At 43.7% G+C, this 15,386-nt stretch overlaps 1 protein-coding gene across 4 annotated transcripts in view; it reads left to right on the top strand.

The window, feature by feature from the left end:
- PRRC1 (proline rich coiled-coil 1) overlaps positions 1-8,293 on the top strand; it is a 38,351-nt gene extending 30,058 nt beyond the window's left edge. For all 4 annotated transcript variants that reach the window (XM_024193357.2, XM_024193360.2, XM_024193359.2 and 1 more), the window contains exon 9: positions 3,203-8,293. In XM_024193357.2, coding sequence (XP_024049125.1) covers positions 3,203-3,412 — 210 coding nt within the window. In that variant the 3' untranslated portion in view covers positions 3,413-8,293. The remainder of the gene's footprint in view (positions 1-3,202) is intronic.
- The last annotated feature ends 7,093 nt before the right edge of the window (positions 8,294-15,386 follow it).

The raw sequence follows: 15,386 nt of genomic DNA, 5'->3' as shown, positions 1-15,386 counted from the left end.
GGGGAATGTGCACATTCCAAAAGGAAAAATGTAACTTTTTCGGACTCATGAGCCTTGTTGACTTGTATTCAACTTGTGATCCACTGTAACCCTGAGATCATTTTTAGCAGTACTATCGCATAACCAGTTATTCCCCATTTTATAGTTGTGCATTTGATTTTTCCTTCCTAAGTGTAGTACTTGGCATTTGTCTTTACTAAATTGCATACAAAAGTAAAAATACAATTTGTAGTGGCTAAGACTTAACAAGCCACAACCTTTATTCAAGGCAGATTTCTTACCAATCTTTTTCTTTCCAGCCATGGCTGCCTTTCTGTCAAAGATCTTTACCTAAGCAGGTTTTTTACTTACATTCAGGTCCCAGAGACTTCCCTTTTGTTGAATTACTACCTATCTTTTTCAGCTTGCAAGAGCTCTGGCCCCTTGTCTCTGTCCAGTGATGGATGCCAAGATGGCTTCTTCTCTCTCCTTATATCTTCCCAATCTCACTGTTTTGTCCCCAGACTCAGGATGGACCTCTGGCTGTTCTTCCCTTTCTGTGGACTTTCTATCCCCATGCTGATTCATATGTAAAATGACTTTTGTTTTGATTCAACAGTGCTACCTTCCCTCCTGTCTAGGGAAAAACCTGTTTCTCTCTGTGTTTGGTCACAGACTTTAAAGCATAATATCATTGCGTATCCAAATTTCCTCATATAGTGTTAATACATACATTTCATAATGATATTAATCAACGGTGTGTTACTAGCTTTCATAAAAGACCTTACTTGATACACGTTTATAAAAAAATAATATTATATACAATCAGTTGATTCCATTACTTATTGTTTGAGGTTCAGATCCCCTCCAGAGGCTCTCTCCCCCACTTGCTGGGTTGATATCTTTGTTTACCTTTCTATATAACTGTGCCTTCGTTGTCTGCCTGACCAGCAAATACATATTTCTTTGTTTAGGTCAGACTGGCCTTATGCATTGCTTTCCAGTGATATATTACATGCCATCTTTTGGGTATGTATCATGACGGTGTGTCAGGTGTGGTGAGCATGTCAGGCCTGATAAGAGTTGCTGACACAGAGTAGTAAACCACCAATTGGTCTCTGTGTTATAGCATACACTCCACTCCATTACCTAAGTCATTAATGAAAATGTTGAATAGTACCAGGCCCAGAAGTGACCCCTGTGGGAGCCAACTAGATAAGCCCTCCCAGTTTGACAGCAAACTATAGAGAACTACTGTTTGAGTACAATCTTTCAACCAGTTGTGCACCCATCTTATAGTAATTTCATCTAGACCACATTTCCCTAGTTTGCTTATGAGAATGTCAGACTGTGTAAAAAGTGTTACTAAAATGAAGATGTATCATGTCTACTGCTTCCCTCCTAGTCAGTAGCCAGTAACCCTGTAAAAGAAGGAAAGTAGATTTGGTTGGTATGATTTGTCCTTGACAAAGCCAAGCTGGCTATTCCTTATAACTGTTATCCACTAGGTGCTTACAAATTGATTGTATAGTAATTTGTACCAGTAACTTGCCAGGGATCTGTTATGTAATTTCCTGGGTTCTCTTTTAAAGATAAGTACTACCTTTACCCTTCTCCAGTTATCTGGGACCTTACCTGTCCTCCCTGAGTTCTCAAAGATAACTGCTAATGGTTTTAAGATTGCTGAAACTAGTTCCTTAAGTACCCTACTGACCTGAATACATCTAACTTATCTAAATATTCTTTAACCTGTTCTTTCCCTGTTTTGGCTTGCATTCCTTCTCCCTTGTTGTTCATACTAATGGTGTTAGTATCTTGTCACCCATCAACCATTTTGGTGAAGACTGAAACAAAATAGACATGAAATACCTCAGCCTTCTTGATAATCTATTATTAGCTCTCTTCCCCCCCCCCCCCCCCCCCAAGGACTTTACCCTCAACCAAGTGAGTGGACAAGAATACAACCTGCACCCCCTGACTCCTTCACCCTCACTCCCAGAGCCCTGTGCTCATTGCTGAGCTGCTCAGGGTCATATCTGGAGTGTCATTCGTGACCATATGGATGAGCAGCATGAAGTAGTGGTTGGAGGGACAGAGGAGCCTTAGCAACTTTTCTGTAACATTTCAGGTGTAGGCTCCAGGCTAGCAGAACATCTCCTGAAATATCATGTCAGGTTGGCAGATGGATTCCTCCATTCCCCTTGAAAGGGAGTCCCCGATCACCAACGTTCTGCACTGCCTTTTTGGGGTTGGGGGTGGCCGTAAGCATCCTAGCTTTGGGTGCAGGTGGCTCCTCCTTCTCAGCCATTGGGGTCTGCTCACATATTACCATCTGTCACAATTATCTATCCCCTTATTAAACAATTCTTTTGCTGCTAATTTAATTCTCTTGAGAGGAAACTTTGGTCTTGCATCAAAACTGTTGTATACTTTTGTCAATGACAAAATTCATGACAATGTTAGGGCAGAATTTGATTATATTCTAGCAAATGTCCTGGCGTTTATTGTCATCTAATGGTGTATTGCTTCTACAGGACAGTAGGATCTGTGAGGCTGTGCACACAATATGGGTATTTCAACTTAGGTAGACAGTGCACACACTGGATCTGATTGAGTCAGTGAGAATGTTGCCACTCAAGGAGCTAAGAATGTGACACATTGTAATTTTAATGAAATTAGTATGGTATGGTGATCTAAGGAGTTGACACCCAGTTCTGGTATGGACTCCCTCTAATTTTGGGCAAATCGCTTGGAGTCTGTCTGATTTTCCACATTGAGATGGGATACTTGTTTCATAGGGTTTTTATAAGGATTATATTTTTAAAGCCCATTGAAAGATGAAAATCACTAGATATATAAGTAACTTTATTGATCACATCTGTTTGGTAACTTTTTAATATAACATTCTGGTAATGACAGGGTGACTTTATTTTAATAGTCATGCTGTACTCCAGCTCTGGGAATGTCTAATGGTTGTCTAAGAATGTAATATGTACAACTATGAAAAATTGTTGGGTGGGCAGAGGTGTAACCAGTTATTGTGGGGCAAACTTTTAGGGTCAGATTCTAATACCCTTTCTCCTTGTATATGCTTATTCAGGAAGTCCTATTAAAATTACTGAGACTACTGACCAAACAAAGTGTTAATCCAGGGGAATATGGGTATTAGAACCCGGCCCTTTATCTCATTCATTTAATAACATCTCCTCAAATTATTACACAGGCTCAGAGTCTCACTCCCCAGGACTACAGTCTAAGATGGTCAGGTCTTTTGGTGACAGTTGGTGAAGTGCTGGAGAAGAATTTACTGAATATCAACAGGACTGATTGGCATGTGGCATTCACTGGTATGTCCCGTCGACAAATGATCTACAGTGCAGCCAAGGCTATAGCAGGAATGTACAAACAACACTTACCACCCAGGACCATTTGAAAGAAGCTTGACTCATCACACTGAGTACTGTTTTTCTGTTCGGCTTGATATGAAGGAAAAGATTGCAGCTTCTGCCAATATTCAAGTCCTCAGTGGATACAGCACAATTTTGTAATCTACCTGTCAACTGTAATTTTTTTCTTTTAAAAAAAATGAAGGTACTGTTCCAATAATGGAAATGAACAACTCCAATTTTTAGTAATCCAGTATAATTAATGAGAAGGGAATTAGATGCAAACAGATACATTTATAGCAGGGCCAAATAGCATTAAAATTTGTAAGGTGGAATGCATTTTCATTTCAGACACTTAACTTAATATTTTATTTACTCAAGTATAACTTTTTAAAAGGGGGTGAGGGTACAAATATTATCTTTTGCATTTCAGTCGAGGCACTACCCTGTATTTTCTAGATGTCTAAATTTTGGAAGTATTTAGCACTTCATAGGGTTGGCCCCTATGTGTGCATGATCTCAGAACTGTTGCTGAGTAGTTCTAAAGCATCTTAAAAGTGAATAACCAAGGAAGGGCATAAGTCCATGCTCAAATATATCCAAGGTGTGGGCCAAAATAACTTTGAATTTTCATCTTCCATACCTCTTTAAAAAAACAAAAACTTTTTCTGAAGTATGGTCCAAGACAACTCCCCTGGAAACCAGTGAATTAGGCACTTCATACACATGAAAATGTGTCAACAACTCAGTATAACACAATTCACTTACTCCAGCATTTATTTACATACAGTCATCCGGGGTACATAACACAAGCTCTTATGTAATTTTCTTTATCAGTTTTCATCTACCACACGTTAATATAGCAAACTGTGACATTCATACGGTTTGCTCTGCCATTCTATATTTTCCAAAGCAGGAATAGACTCCTGCATGGTGTGATAGGTGTCGTTGATTCACTGCTTCTCCTATATATCTGTCCTTCATAGCTGAAGATACCCCATATCTATGCTCAAAGATAATCCTAAATCTCTATTCAGAAATACAGAAGTTATTGTAAAAGAACATTTTGATAATAGGTTTGTTTTAAAAACAAACAATGAATTCTTTGTTTGCCTTAAACACTAGCTTTTCAGCTTGAACTGCTCTGCCTTATCTTTTGTAGATGCTTTCAAAGAACATTTTTATATGCCATATACTGTCTAGCCAACTTCTTATATTTGTACCCAGTGAAAACCTGTCCTTTTTCCAAGTAATATATTTTGCCATAATTGGCTCAGTGTAAATTAATATTAAATAAACATTTTTCCTACAGAATTAAACCTTTTTCATTTAAGATTTTTTAAAATAGTTTGCTTGAATGAGTGTAACTTTTACTGTGTCTTACACAGGCCATTTGTATAACTGGTATGTAGTGACACAGCATAGCTTGTTATCTGAAAATAGAAACCTACTAGTTCAATATTTTTGGACCAAGAGCTCAAAATAAGAGAGGGAAGTGGGCACGAACAAGCTCTTTATTTTCTTCGCTGCTCTGAGTCTCTAAACCATTCGATCTCATGCCCTCTTTTCTTTCTCAAATTTAGAGTATTTGACCTCTTCCCCAGGAAAAGTGGGGCTTGGATAATATAGTGATGAAGACCACAGAGGTATCTAGAAAGACTTTTCATGTGGAGTCCGAGGTGTCTCTTCCCTCTTCATGAATCTTTTGAAAATAACTGAATAATAAAAGAAAATCAAGAATCTGAGATAGTATCATGAGAAGAAAATCAAGCAAATGAAAATCACTCCAGAAACAGAGTCAGTTTTATGTCTTACACAATCTCTTACAGAATGAGTGTGTCTCCAGTCAATTTTATTTGTACCACGACTGTAGCAGGCAACATGTTACCTGGAAAATATTTTCAGCAAAGATGGTAAACTGCTGCTATGTCTAATCCTGTCTGTAAGAGCAGCCTGGCCTTTTCCATCATAATCCAGAAAGATGGTACAGGAACCTCTTGTCTGCCAGTCTTCAGTAAGGGCATCTTTGCCCTTTCAATTTATGGATTTTTTTTTTTCTTGAATACACGTTGTGAAAAATGTTTGTTGCTCTTTTTCCCCAAGGTGGAGGTAAAAGATTCTAATACTCAATGGGGTTACATGTCCAGGCATGAATCAGACAGCCTATTTCAATTTTAATAGGCTACCTTGTTTTTCTCCTGGACCTTTTTGTCCTCTCTCCTGACAGTTGTCACCATGATGAAGTGAACCGCTGCTAATTTTTCAGCACCTTACTCACAATGACAGCTGCTCAAGAATGGGTGGCCGTGACATCTACTTCCTATGATACTACTTGGTAGGATTGAAGTTGCCCAACTGCCTGACCCAGGTTATTTGTGTAGTGTATAGCACTGTTATAACTCTTTACCTCCAAGAGTTCATCACCATACAAAACAGTCAAGAGTCTGCTATGCCAGTGCGGTCTCTGAATCCCCAGTGTCAGTTGCTTCTTCAAATGTTCCAAGAGCATAGCTCCAAAATTCTGGGTAGATGGTAATTTTTTAAAAGGATGCCACTCATTCAGACTAGGAATTCCCTACTAGTTTTCTGGACAAAAAGTCAAACCACTAACCGTTTCTTCTCAAATGGGGTATTAAACTCTGAACAGTTGGAGTGTATGAGGCAGGAGCATATATTCTCTGTGGAATGCAAGTAGTTCCACAGTGAGATCAAACACATTCTCGACTGCTGCTAGAAAAAGGAAGCACTGAAACTGCTTGTCTGTAAGGCAAGCTCCCTGCACTGTGCTCTGAAGCCTGACAAATTAGGCTATATTGGACCAGCGTGGGAGCCCACTGCGGAGTCTGAGCCCTTATAAGAAACACCTTGCTAGCTGCTCCAATTCCTCTGTTACATCAAGGGGGATCTATGATCAGCTCTTCTGCTGATAGTAACTGGGACTGTATCATGGGGGAAGTGAGGGGGTCTCTCAGGTGAACAATATGATGGCCCACAATTCTAAATTAACACAGTTCTTTAAGAATAAATGTGCTTGCTTATAAGGTAAAAGCATTACAGAGAAAACATTAAAAACAACAAAAGAACCTACACCCATGCTAAAAAGCTTACCCCAGGTCACCCCAAGTCTACCTTCGGGTTCTAGTAGGTGTCAGTCCTTAAAAACCTTTAACTGGGTTTTCCTTGTGGTTAAAAGTTCATAACTGTCTTAGGTTCAGAACCGGATCAACCATGAATAGTTCAGTCTTGACTTTATACAGCTTGGGCCTTTGATCCTGGCCTCATGTGATAGGTGATCAGCAGACAGGTGATCAACAGACAATGATCCCCTCTGCAGGTATAGCTTCAAAAGGCTGCATTCACCTCCCTTCAGATATTCCCCTGGAGAAAACTCGTTTTGTTCCAAAAGTCCATTAGTGTCTGTCACATTGTTCAGCAGAGTCCTTTGAACCCCTCCCCCAGTGTCTCAACTGTCACATCTCCTCCCTTGAGAGGTTATATACAACACTGGTTCACAGTAATACATAAACTATTCATTTAATACCATGGACCCCAAAGATACTTAAACTTAATTTAATAACGTCTTCTAACAACATTTTAGGAAACTGCCATCTGTCACTTCTACTATGCTGCCATTAATTACAATTAATTGATAATGAAAACTTTAAAACAAAGACAAAAACAATGTGTGGTGCTTGTGAATAACTTGTGAAAACATGACCATCACTTTGCAACTCCCAGCTCTCTCGTACTAGTTACGCTGTCTCAAAATGGAACAGTTCCTGTTATCGCTAAGATTCTTTGTTGGGATTTTCTCTGTACTATGGTTGGATTCCCTAGTTTTGACCCTAATTTTCTTCAAGCTTCTTTAGCAAGAAGCACAACATGAGATTAAAGTCATTGCCTCTGTTCTGATGACATCTGATTTGCTCTGTTTTTAACTTTCCTTTTTTAGTTTCCAGTACTTCTGTCATTCCGTTTTGTCTATATTTTTTTCTCCCCGTCTCCTCCCAAACAGTCACTTCTCTTATTTTGTTCTTCTTTAAACTTTTCTTTATATAACTGATCATACCATTCAACATTCAACGGAAGTCCTGCTGCTGTCACTATATCTTCCTCAGATACTTTCGTACTCTCTCAGGCTGCCATTCTGAACCTTCTGATATCATCACTTCCTCCTACTGTTGACATGAACCCAGTCATTCCACTTACTCATTGAAGCAGGGGCTCTATGTATCAACTGAGAATGCAAGTTGCCCCTCCCCTCTCTGTTTTTGCATTCAGCATTTAACATCAATGTATGTGGATGTAGCATTCAAAGCAAGATGTTAAATGTTTCCTATCTTGCCTGGTGTGTTTTTTCCCCCTCTGTCTGATTCTTTTTATTATGTATTTGAAAAGGTATTCAAGGGCAGAAAGGAACCACTGACACTCCTAGTGAATTCTACCTATTCCTATTTAATGTTCCCAAACATTTGGAGCCATAAATCAAAGGAGTATTTATGGTGTAATTTTACCATAGAAGGGACTGCAGTCTGGGATATTTTCACATTTGTGAAGTTTTCAGTGAATTAAAGACTTAGACCAAAGGATGCACCCTCTGCTTCTAACTAACATCTTTTTAAAAGGCAATTTTTAATAATCTCATCAGATTGTCTTACTTACATGTATTAAAACTCATTTGTATTGTTTAAGTGTAACAAATCCATGGCTACCCATAACTTTATGGTTGTCACTAATGCTACAGACTTTTTGATTGTTTAGCACTTTGCAGTGCCAGAGAAGCTAGGATTCATGCTCTAAAAAACACAGGCCCTTACCACATAAACGATTGGGAAATCTTCTTCAGCTGTTTTGAGACACTGCAATAATATAAATAATAATAATAATAAATAAATTATCTATGGCCCTGTCATAACTATAAAGGGAAGGGTAACAGCTCTCCTGTGTACAGAGACGCCAAATCCTTTTACTTGTAAAGGGTTAAGAAGCTCGGGTAACCTGGCTGACACCTGACCCTAAGGACCAATAAGGGGACAAGATACTTTCAAATCTTGGGGGGGGAAAGGCTTTTGTTTGGTGTCCTTTGTTTAAGGGGTTGTTCGCTCTTGGGACTGAGAGGGACCAGACATCAATCCAGGTTCTCCCCATCTTTCTAAACAAGTCTCTCTTATTTCAAAACTGTAAGTAAAAGCCAGGCAAGGCGTCTTAGGGTATGTCTACACTACGAGGGTATTTCGATTTCACTTAAATCGAATATGTGGAACCGATATTGCAAAGTCGAACTTGTGTGTCCACACTAAGGACAGTAATTCGACTTTGTGAGTCCACACTAACGGGGAAAGCGTCGACATTGGAAGCGGTGCACTGTGGGCAGCTATCCCACAGTTCCCGCAGTCCCCGCTGCCCATTGGAATTCTGGGTTGAGCCGCCAATGCCTTCTGGGTAAAAAAAAGGGTCGAGGGTGTTTTTGGGTAATTGTCGTCATCCGTCTGTCACTACCGCCCTCCCTCCCTCCCTGAAAGCACCGGCGGGAAATCAGTTCGCGCACTTTTCGGGTCAGTGACAGCGCGGACGCCACAGCACTGCGAGCATGGATCCCGCTGCGACCATCGCTGCAGTTGTGGCCCTTGTCAACGCCTCGCAGGTTATCATCCACCTTTCCCAGAGGCAGATGCAGATAAACCAGGCGAGGAGGCTACGGCACCGCGGTGAGGGCCTGAAGTCTGAGAGTAGCACAGACCTGTCAGAAAGCACGGGACCCCGCACCGAGGACATCACGGTGACAATGGGTCATGTGGATGTTGTGGAACGGCGATTCTGGGCCCGGGAAACAAGCACGGACTGGTGGGACCGCATAGTGCTGCAGGTCTGGGACGAATCCCAGTGGCTGCGAAACTTTCGCATGCGGAAGGGGACTTTCATGGAACTTTGTGAGTTGCTGTCCCCTGCCCTGAAGCGCAATGACACCCGGATGCGAGCAGCCCTGACTGTCCAGAAGCGAGTGGCCATAGCCCTCTGGAAGCTTGCAACGCCGGACAGCTACCGGTCTGTCGCGAACCAGTTTGGCGTGGGCAAATCTACCGTGGGGGTTGTTGTGATGCAAGTAGCCAACGCAATCGTCAAGGTACTGCTCTCAAAGGTAGTGACCCTGGGAAACGTGGAGGTCATCATAGATGGCTTCGCCGCGATGGGATTCCCAAACTGCGGTGGGGCTATAGATGGAACTCACATCCCTATCCTGGGACCGGACCACCAGGCCAGCCAGTACATCAACCGAAAGGGCTACTTTTCGATGGTGCTGCAAGCACTGGTGGAACACAGGGGACGTTTTACCAACATCAACGTTGGATGGCTGGGCAAGGTTCATGACGCTCGCGTCTTCAGGAACTCTGGTCTGTTTAGACGGCTGCAGGAAGGTATTTACTTCCCGGACCACAAAATAACTCTTGGGGATGTGGAGATGCCTACAGTGATCCTTGGGGACCCAGCCTACCCGCTAATGCCCTGGCTCATGAAGCCCTACACTGGCGCCCTGGACACTGAAAAAGAACTGTTCAACTACCGGCTGAGCAAGTGCAGAATGGTGGTGGAGTGTGCTTTTGGACGTCTCAAGGGGAGATGGAGAAGCTTACTCACTCGCTGTGATCTCAGCGAAACCCCATTGTTATAGCTGCTTGCTGTGTGCTCCACAATCTGTGTGAGAGCAAGGGGGAGACCTTTATGGCGGGGTGGGAGGTTGAGGCAAATAGCCTGGCATCTGATTACGCCCAGCCAGACAGCCGAGCGATTAGAAGAGCCCAGCGGGACGTGCTGTGCATCCGGGAGGCTTTGAAAGCTAGGTTCCACAGTGAGCAGGGTAACCAGTGACTTTTACGTTTCTGTACAGAGAAGCTGAACCTGCCCCCGTTTCTTTACCCAGTTAAGGATGACTATCCTCTCCCGTTACAGACCCCCTCCATCCCCTTCCAAAAAAATAAAATCAGTTTTATTTTGTTATTGAACACCGTTGTCTTTAGTACTGTTTTCGTGGGAATCTTTGAAACCGGGGACGCAGACTGTGGTGGGAAGCGGGTGTAGTGTACTGATGCAAATGATCCTTCTATACTCCAGGAATGACAGGATTCGCAGTGGCGGACTGGTTGTTTCAACGGAGCCTGCCAGCCCTCCTGAGCGGGACTGCGTGTATGTGGGGGCTATGTGACTTTATGGCAGGGGGAGGAGGGTTACAGCTCCCCTGCTGCGTGGCTCTGTGATCCAGGACAAGGACCGCTGCATAAGATCTGTAACTGCCTTCCCCCGCCACAAAGTCACAGAGCAAACAACCACCCCCCGCCCCCCACAGAACATGAAAACCACCTCCCAGACTGACCAGGGTAACTAGTCACTGCACTGTGTATGTGCCCTGCTGCTGGACCTGCCCCCGCCTCTGTACCCTGCTAAAGGTGACTGTCCTGTCCAATTACCAAGCCCCTTCCCCCCTCCAGACAGACTCTCCCTCAAAAGAACCTGACTGAAACAGTAATGAACAGAAACATATTTTTTATTAACAACCAGACAGGAAACTGGGGGGTGAAAGTTGGACGGGGGCTTGGGTGAGGCGGGCAGGAAAGGACTTTTCAAATTTTGGGGAATGACAGCCTTCTGGTGCTTGAGCAGTCTGCAGGGGTGGAGTGAGAGTTTTCAAGGACTCTGCCACCCCTCCTTCTTTGGACTTTGGGAGAGGGGGGTATGGGACTTGGTGGCGGGGGAGTGCGGTTCCTGATAGACTGCAGCGGGGCTCTGTCCTCCTGCCTCCGTTCCTGCAGAACATCAACAAGGCGCCGGAGCGTGTCCGTTTGCTCCCTCAGAAGTCCAAGCAGCGTTTGAGTCGCCTGCTGGTCTTCCTGCCGCCACCTCTCCTCACGTTCCATGTGTGTCCGGTGCATTTGTGACAAATTCTCCCTCCACTGGTTCTGCTGTGCTGCCTGGGCTCGGGAGCAGCCCATTAGTTCTGAGAACATGTCCTCTCGCGTCTTCTTCTTCCTCCGCCTAATGTGCGCTAGCCTCTGGGAGTGTGATGCCAAGCAGTGTTGGGAGACAGTTGCAGATGTGGCTGTGGGAATGAGGAAAAGGCAGTGAATTCCTCCGAAAGATAAATGTGGTTGTGAATCAAGAACATAGTTTTTCTCTGTGAACAAGACCATGAACCACACCTATCACATGCGCACTCAGGACAAGGTCGAATTTTTGAACCTCGCCTTCACTGCCTGGGCTTTTGCACTGCCGATCTGGGAAGCGGAGCAGGACACGGTACTCTCTGTAGCAGGCAAACATGGTAAGCCGTAGACTTGTGGCTGCTTAAAACTTTAGGAGTACCACTGGCCTCCTTTCACATTGAAAGCACTGCCAGTCTGTGCTGCCAGCAATCAGCCAAGCAGGAACTCTGGCCCTGTCCCACCCCCTCGCGGATGAGCCAGGGAAAGATCCCTGTATGCTGCCCCTCTCCCGCCCCCACCGCGTGGCTGTAAACCAGCGGTCACAGTTCTGTAAAGGAACTTGTTGCAAGCAGTCCCAATACTAACAATCCCCTACCTAATTCAAAGCAGGTCATCATGAGCGACATTACTCTCATGAGGATCCCGGACACCGAGATCCAACGGATGCTTCGAGAAAGCCTGCAGAGACCGGGGCCCTATGCCGCCATGCTATGCAAGGCAATGATACCGGAGTACCTGCTTGTCTCCTGGCGTGGGAACGTCTCCTACTTCGGAGGACCAAGTAAAGCCGCTCTCCCCAGGAACCTGATGAACAGGCTATTCCATTACCTGCAGGAGAGCTTTGTGGAGGACTACTGCTCTATCCCCAGACATATAGACAGGATTCTAATGTAGCTGCAGTAGCAGGGACTAAAGAGTGGAGCAGCTTGGGCAGCACAATCATGCACAACCGGACACTGTTTGATTTTTTTTAAATAGTTGTTACTGATTACTTAAGCGCCCAGGGGGAAGAAATCATGATTCACAGATTGTTCTTAGTACTAATATTCAAGTTTTGTAAAAAATAAAGGTTAATATGTTTAAAGCACTTACCGCTTGATCCTTCGCCTGACTCTGTGTCCAGGTTACATGCTGGGGAGGGTTGGTAGGGGATCTCTGTAAGGGTGATGAAGAGCTCCTGGCTGTCGGGGAAATCAGCTTGGTAAGCGCTGTCGACTGCCTCGTCCTCCTCATCTCCTTCCTCATCTTCCCCGTCCGCTAACATGTCCGAGGAACCGGCCGAGGACAATATCCCATCCTCAGAGTCCACGGTCAGTGGTGGGGTAGTGGTGGCGGCCGCACCAAGGATGGAATGCAGTGCCTCGTAGAAACGGGATGTGTGGGGCTGGGATCCGGAGCGTCCGTTTGCCTCTTTGGTCTTCTGGTAGCCTTGTCTCAGCTCCTTGATTTTCACGCGGCACTGCGTTGCATCCCGGCTGTATCCTCTCTCTGCCATGGCTTTAGAGATCTTCTCATAGATCTTTGCATTCCGTCTTTTGGAGCGCAGCTCGGAAAGCACGGACTCATCGCCCCACACAGCGATGAAATCCAAGACTTCCCGATCAGTCCATGCTGGGGCCCTCTTTCTATTCTGGGATTGCACGGCCATCTCTGCTGGAGAGCTCTGCATCGTTGCCAGTGCTGCTGAGCTCGCCACGGTGTCCAAACAGGAAATGAGATTCAAACTGCCCAGACAGGAAAAGGAATTCAAATTTTCCCGGGGCTTTTCCTGTGTGGCTGGTCAGAGCATCCGAGCTCGGACTGCTGTCCAGAGCGTCAACAGAGTGGTGCACTGTGGGATAGCTCCCGGAGCTATTACCGTCGATTTCCATCCACACCAAGCCTAATTCGATATGGCCATGTCGAATTTAGCGCTACTCCCCTCGTTGGGGAGGAGTACAGAAGTCGAATTTAAGAGCCCTCTGTGTCGAACTAAATAGCCTCGTGGTGTGGACGGGTGCAGGGTTAATTCGATTTAACGGCGCTAAATTCGACATAAACGCCTCGTGTAGACCAGGCCTTAGATTTACTTTGTTTTCTCAACTTGTAAATGTACCTTTTACCAGAGTGTTTATCTTTGTTTGCTGTACTTTGAACCTAAGACAGAGGGGGGTCCTCTGAGCTCTTTAAGTTTGATTACCCTGTAAAGCTATTTTCCATACTGATTTTACAGAGATGATTTTTACCTTTTTCTTGAATTAAAAGCCTTCTTTTTAAGAACCAGATTGATTTCTCCTTGTTTTAAGATCCAAGGGGGTTTGGATCTGTATTCACCAGGAGTTGGTGAAAGGAAGGAGGGGGGAAGGGTCAATGGTCAATTTCTCCTTGTTTAAGATCCAAGGAGTTTGGATCTGTATTCACCAGGGAATTGGTGAGAGGTTTCTCAAGGCTTCCCAGGGAGGGAATCCAGTGAGAATGGTGGCAGCGGGACCAGAGCTAAGCTGGTAGTTAAGCTTAGAAGTTTTCATGCAGGCCCCTACATTTGTACCCTAAAGTTCAAAGTGGGGATACAGCCTTGACAGGCCCTCATTAAGCATTTCTAATTGTATCCAGAAGGTGGCAATGTTATATATATACACACTAACCAATTCATTACAGTATTAACTGAATAGAATGAGGCACTCGTTTAGAAAATTCTTTGTTCCTTTGAAATCTCATTTTTCAATTGTGTGTGATGTGCAGCAATTTACTGCTGGTGATTGGCTGCTGGCTTCTAAATCTGTCATGTGAACTACTATACACAAAAACTGATGGGCAGTCAGTCTTGGGGTTTCCAGGGCCCCCATGTGTGCATCATCATACAGATTTTTTTAAATCACAAATAATTTTGTATTCTTTATTAGTCACTGTAGGCATAAGCAGGCAGCCATAACTTCGTAATTTTTTGACTTGCTCCCTTTGCTACCATAACATTCTTTTACTGTGGGAGGTGGAGTGAGTACAGAATATCTAATGTTCTTCAAGTTACAGCCTGTCTAATAAGCCAGCAGAATTATGAGTCCAATTGCAGTGAACCCCTCTTTATAGCACCGCCATTTTTCTCCTCTCAAAAAAGTGTTTGTCACAAAAGCCAAATTCTACTTATATGATTTTAAAAATATAGTTTCATATGTATTTTTCCAATTCATGAGGAGCATCGCAGACAATAGCCCTTAAAGGGAAACATCAGGGTACAAAGTGTTGCATGTTTTATTGAGAATGGGCTGACAGCTGCTAATCTTTATAAAATTCTAGTACCTGACAGGATCTCATTAAATACTATTTTGCCCTAGTCTGAAATCTATCATAAATGTGGCACATTGATTGCAGATAAATAGAATTTCAGGAGCAGTAGATAGCTGAAGAGGAACTTGCAGCCTGAGTCTTAATTTGCTTTCTCTCACTAACACCTTTATGCTCCCCTCTGTTTGTATAGTGTGGAGGGGAGCAAAGGAACCACAAAGGGGAGGAGAGATCCCACTCCAGTGACTAGTCCATGGGACTGAGTTAGGAGACCTTGGTTCTGTCCTCAGCTCTGTTACTGGCCTGCTCTATAATATCTTGGGCAAATCACTTCACACCTCTGTGCCTTAGTTTCCCCACCTGCAAAATGGAGAGCATAATATGTGTCCTCTTTTGTGAAACCCTCTGAGATCTCCAGGTGAAAATTACTGTATGAGCTAAGTATTTTTATTATCTACCTTTGGGAATTCAGCCAGTGGGATACTCTCTTCCCTCCTGAGGAGTCCATGGAAGCATTGCTGTATGGGCTTGATCCAACTCCGACTGAGGTAATGTGAATCTTTCCTTGACACCAAATTGATTCCTTTTTTAGAGTCTACTTTTGTTACTGGAGGACAAGAAAAAAGGCACTAGGACATAGCCTTAATGCCACTAAATGTAGCCAAACTGCAAGCCTCTTTAAAAATGTTTTTCTGATGGAGGTGAAAATGCTAGTGTCTCCTTCACTGCTCAGCCTTTAGTTATTAAAACTTTTTATTCAGTTCACACATAAATACCAGCTTTT

The sequence above is a fragment of the Terrapene carolina genome, unplaced genomic scaffold (genome assembly GCF_002925995.2).
Source record: "Terrapene carolina triunguis isolate 2854851 unplaced genomic scaffold, T_m_triunguis-2.0 Scaffold113, whole genome shotgun sequence".
Lineage (NCBI taxonomy): Eukaryota > Metazoa > Chordata > Testudines > Emydidae > Terrapene > Terrapene triunguis.
The sequence above is the reverse complement of the archived record's forward strand: the minus strand, read 5'-3'. Positions and strand labels throughout refer to the sequence as shown.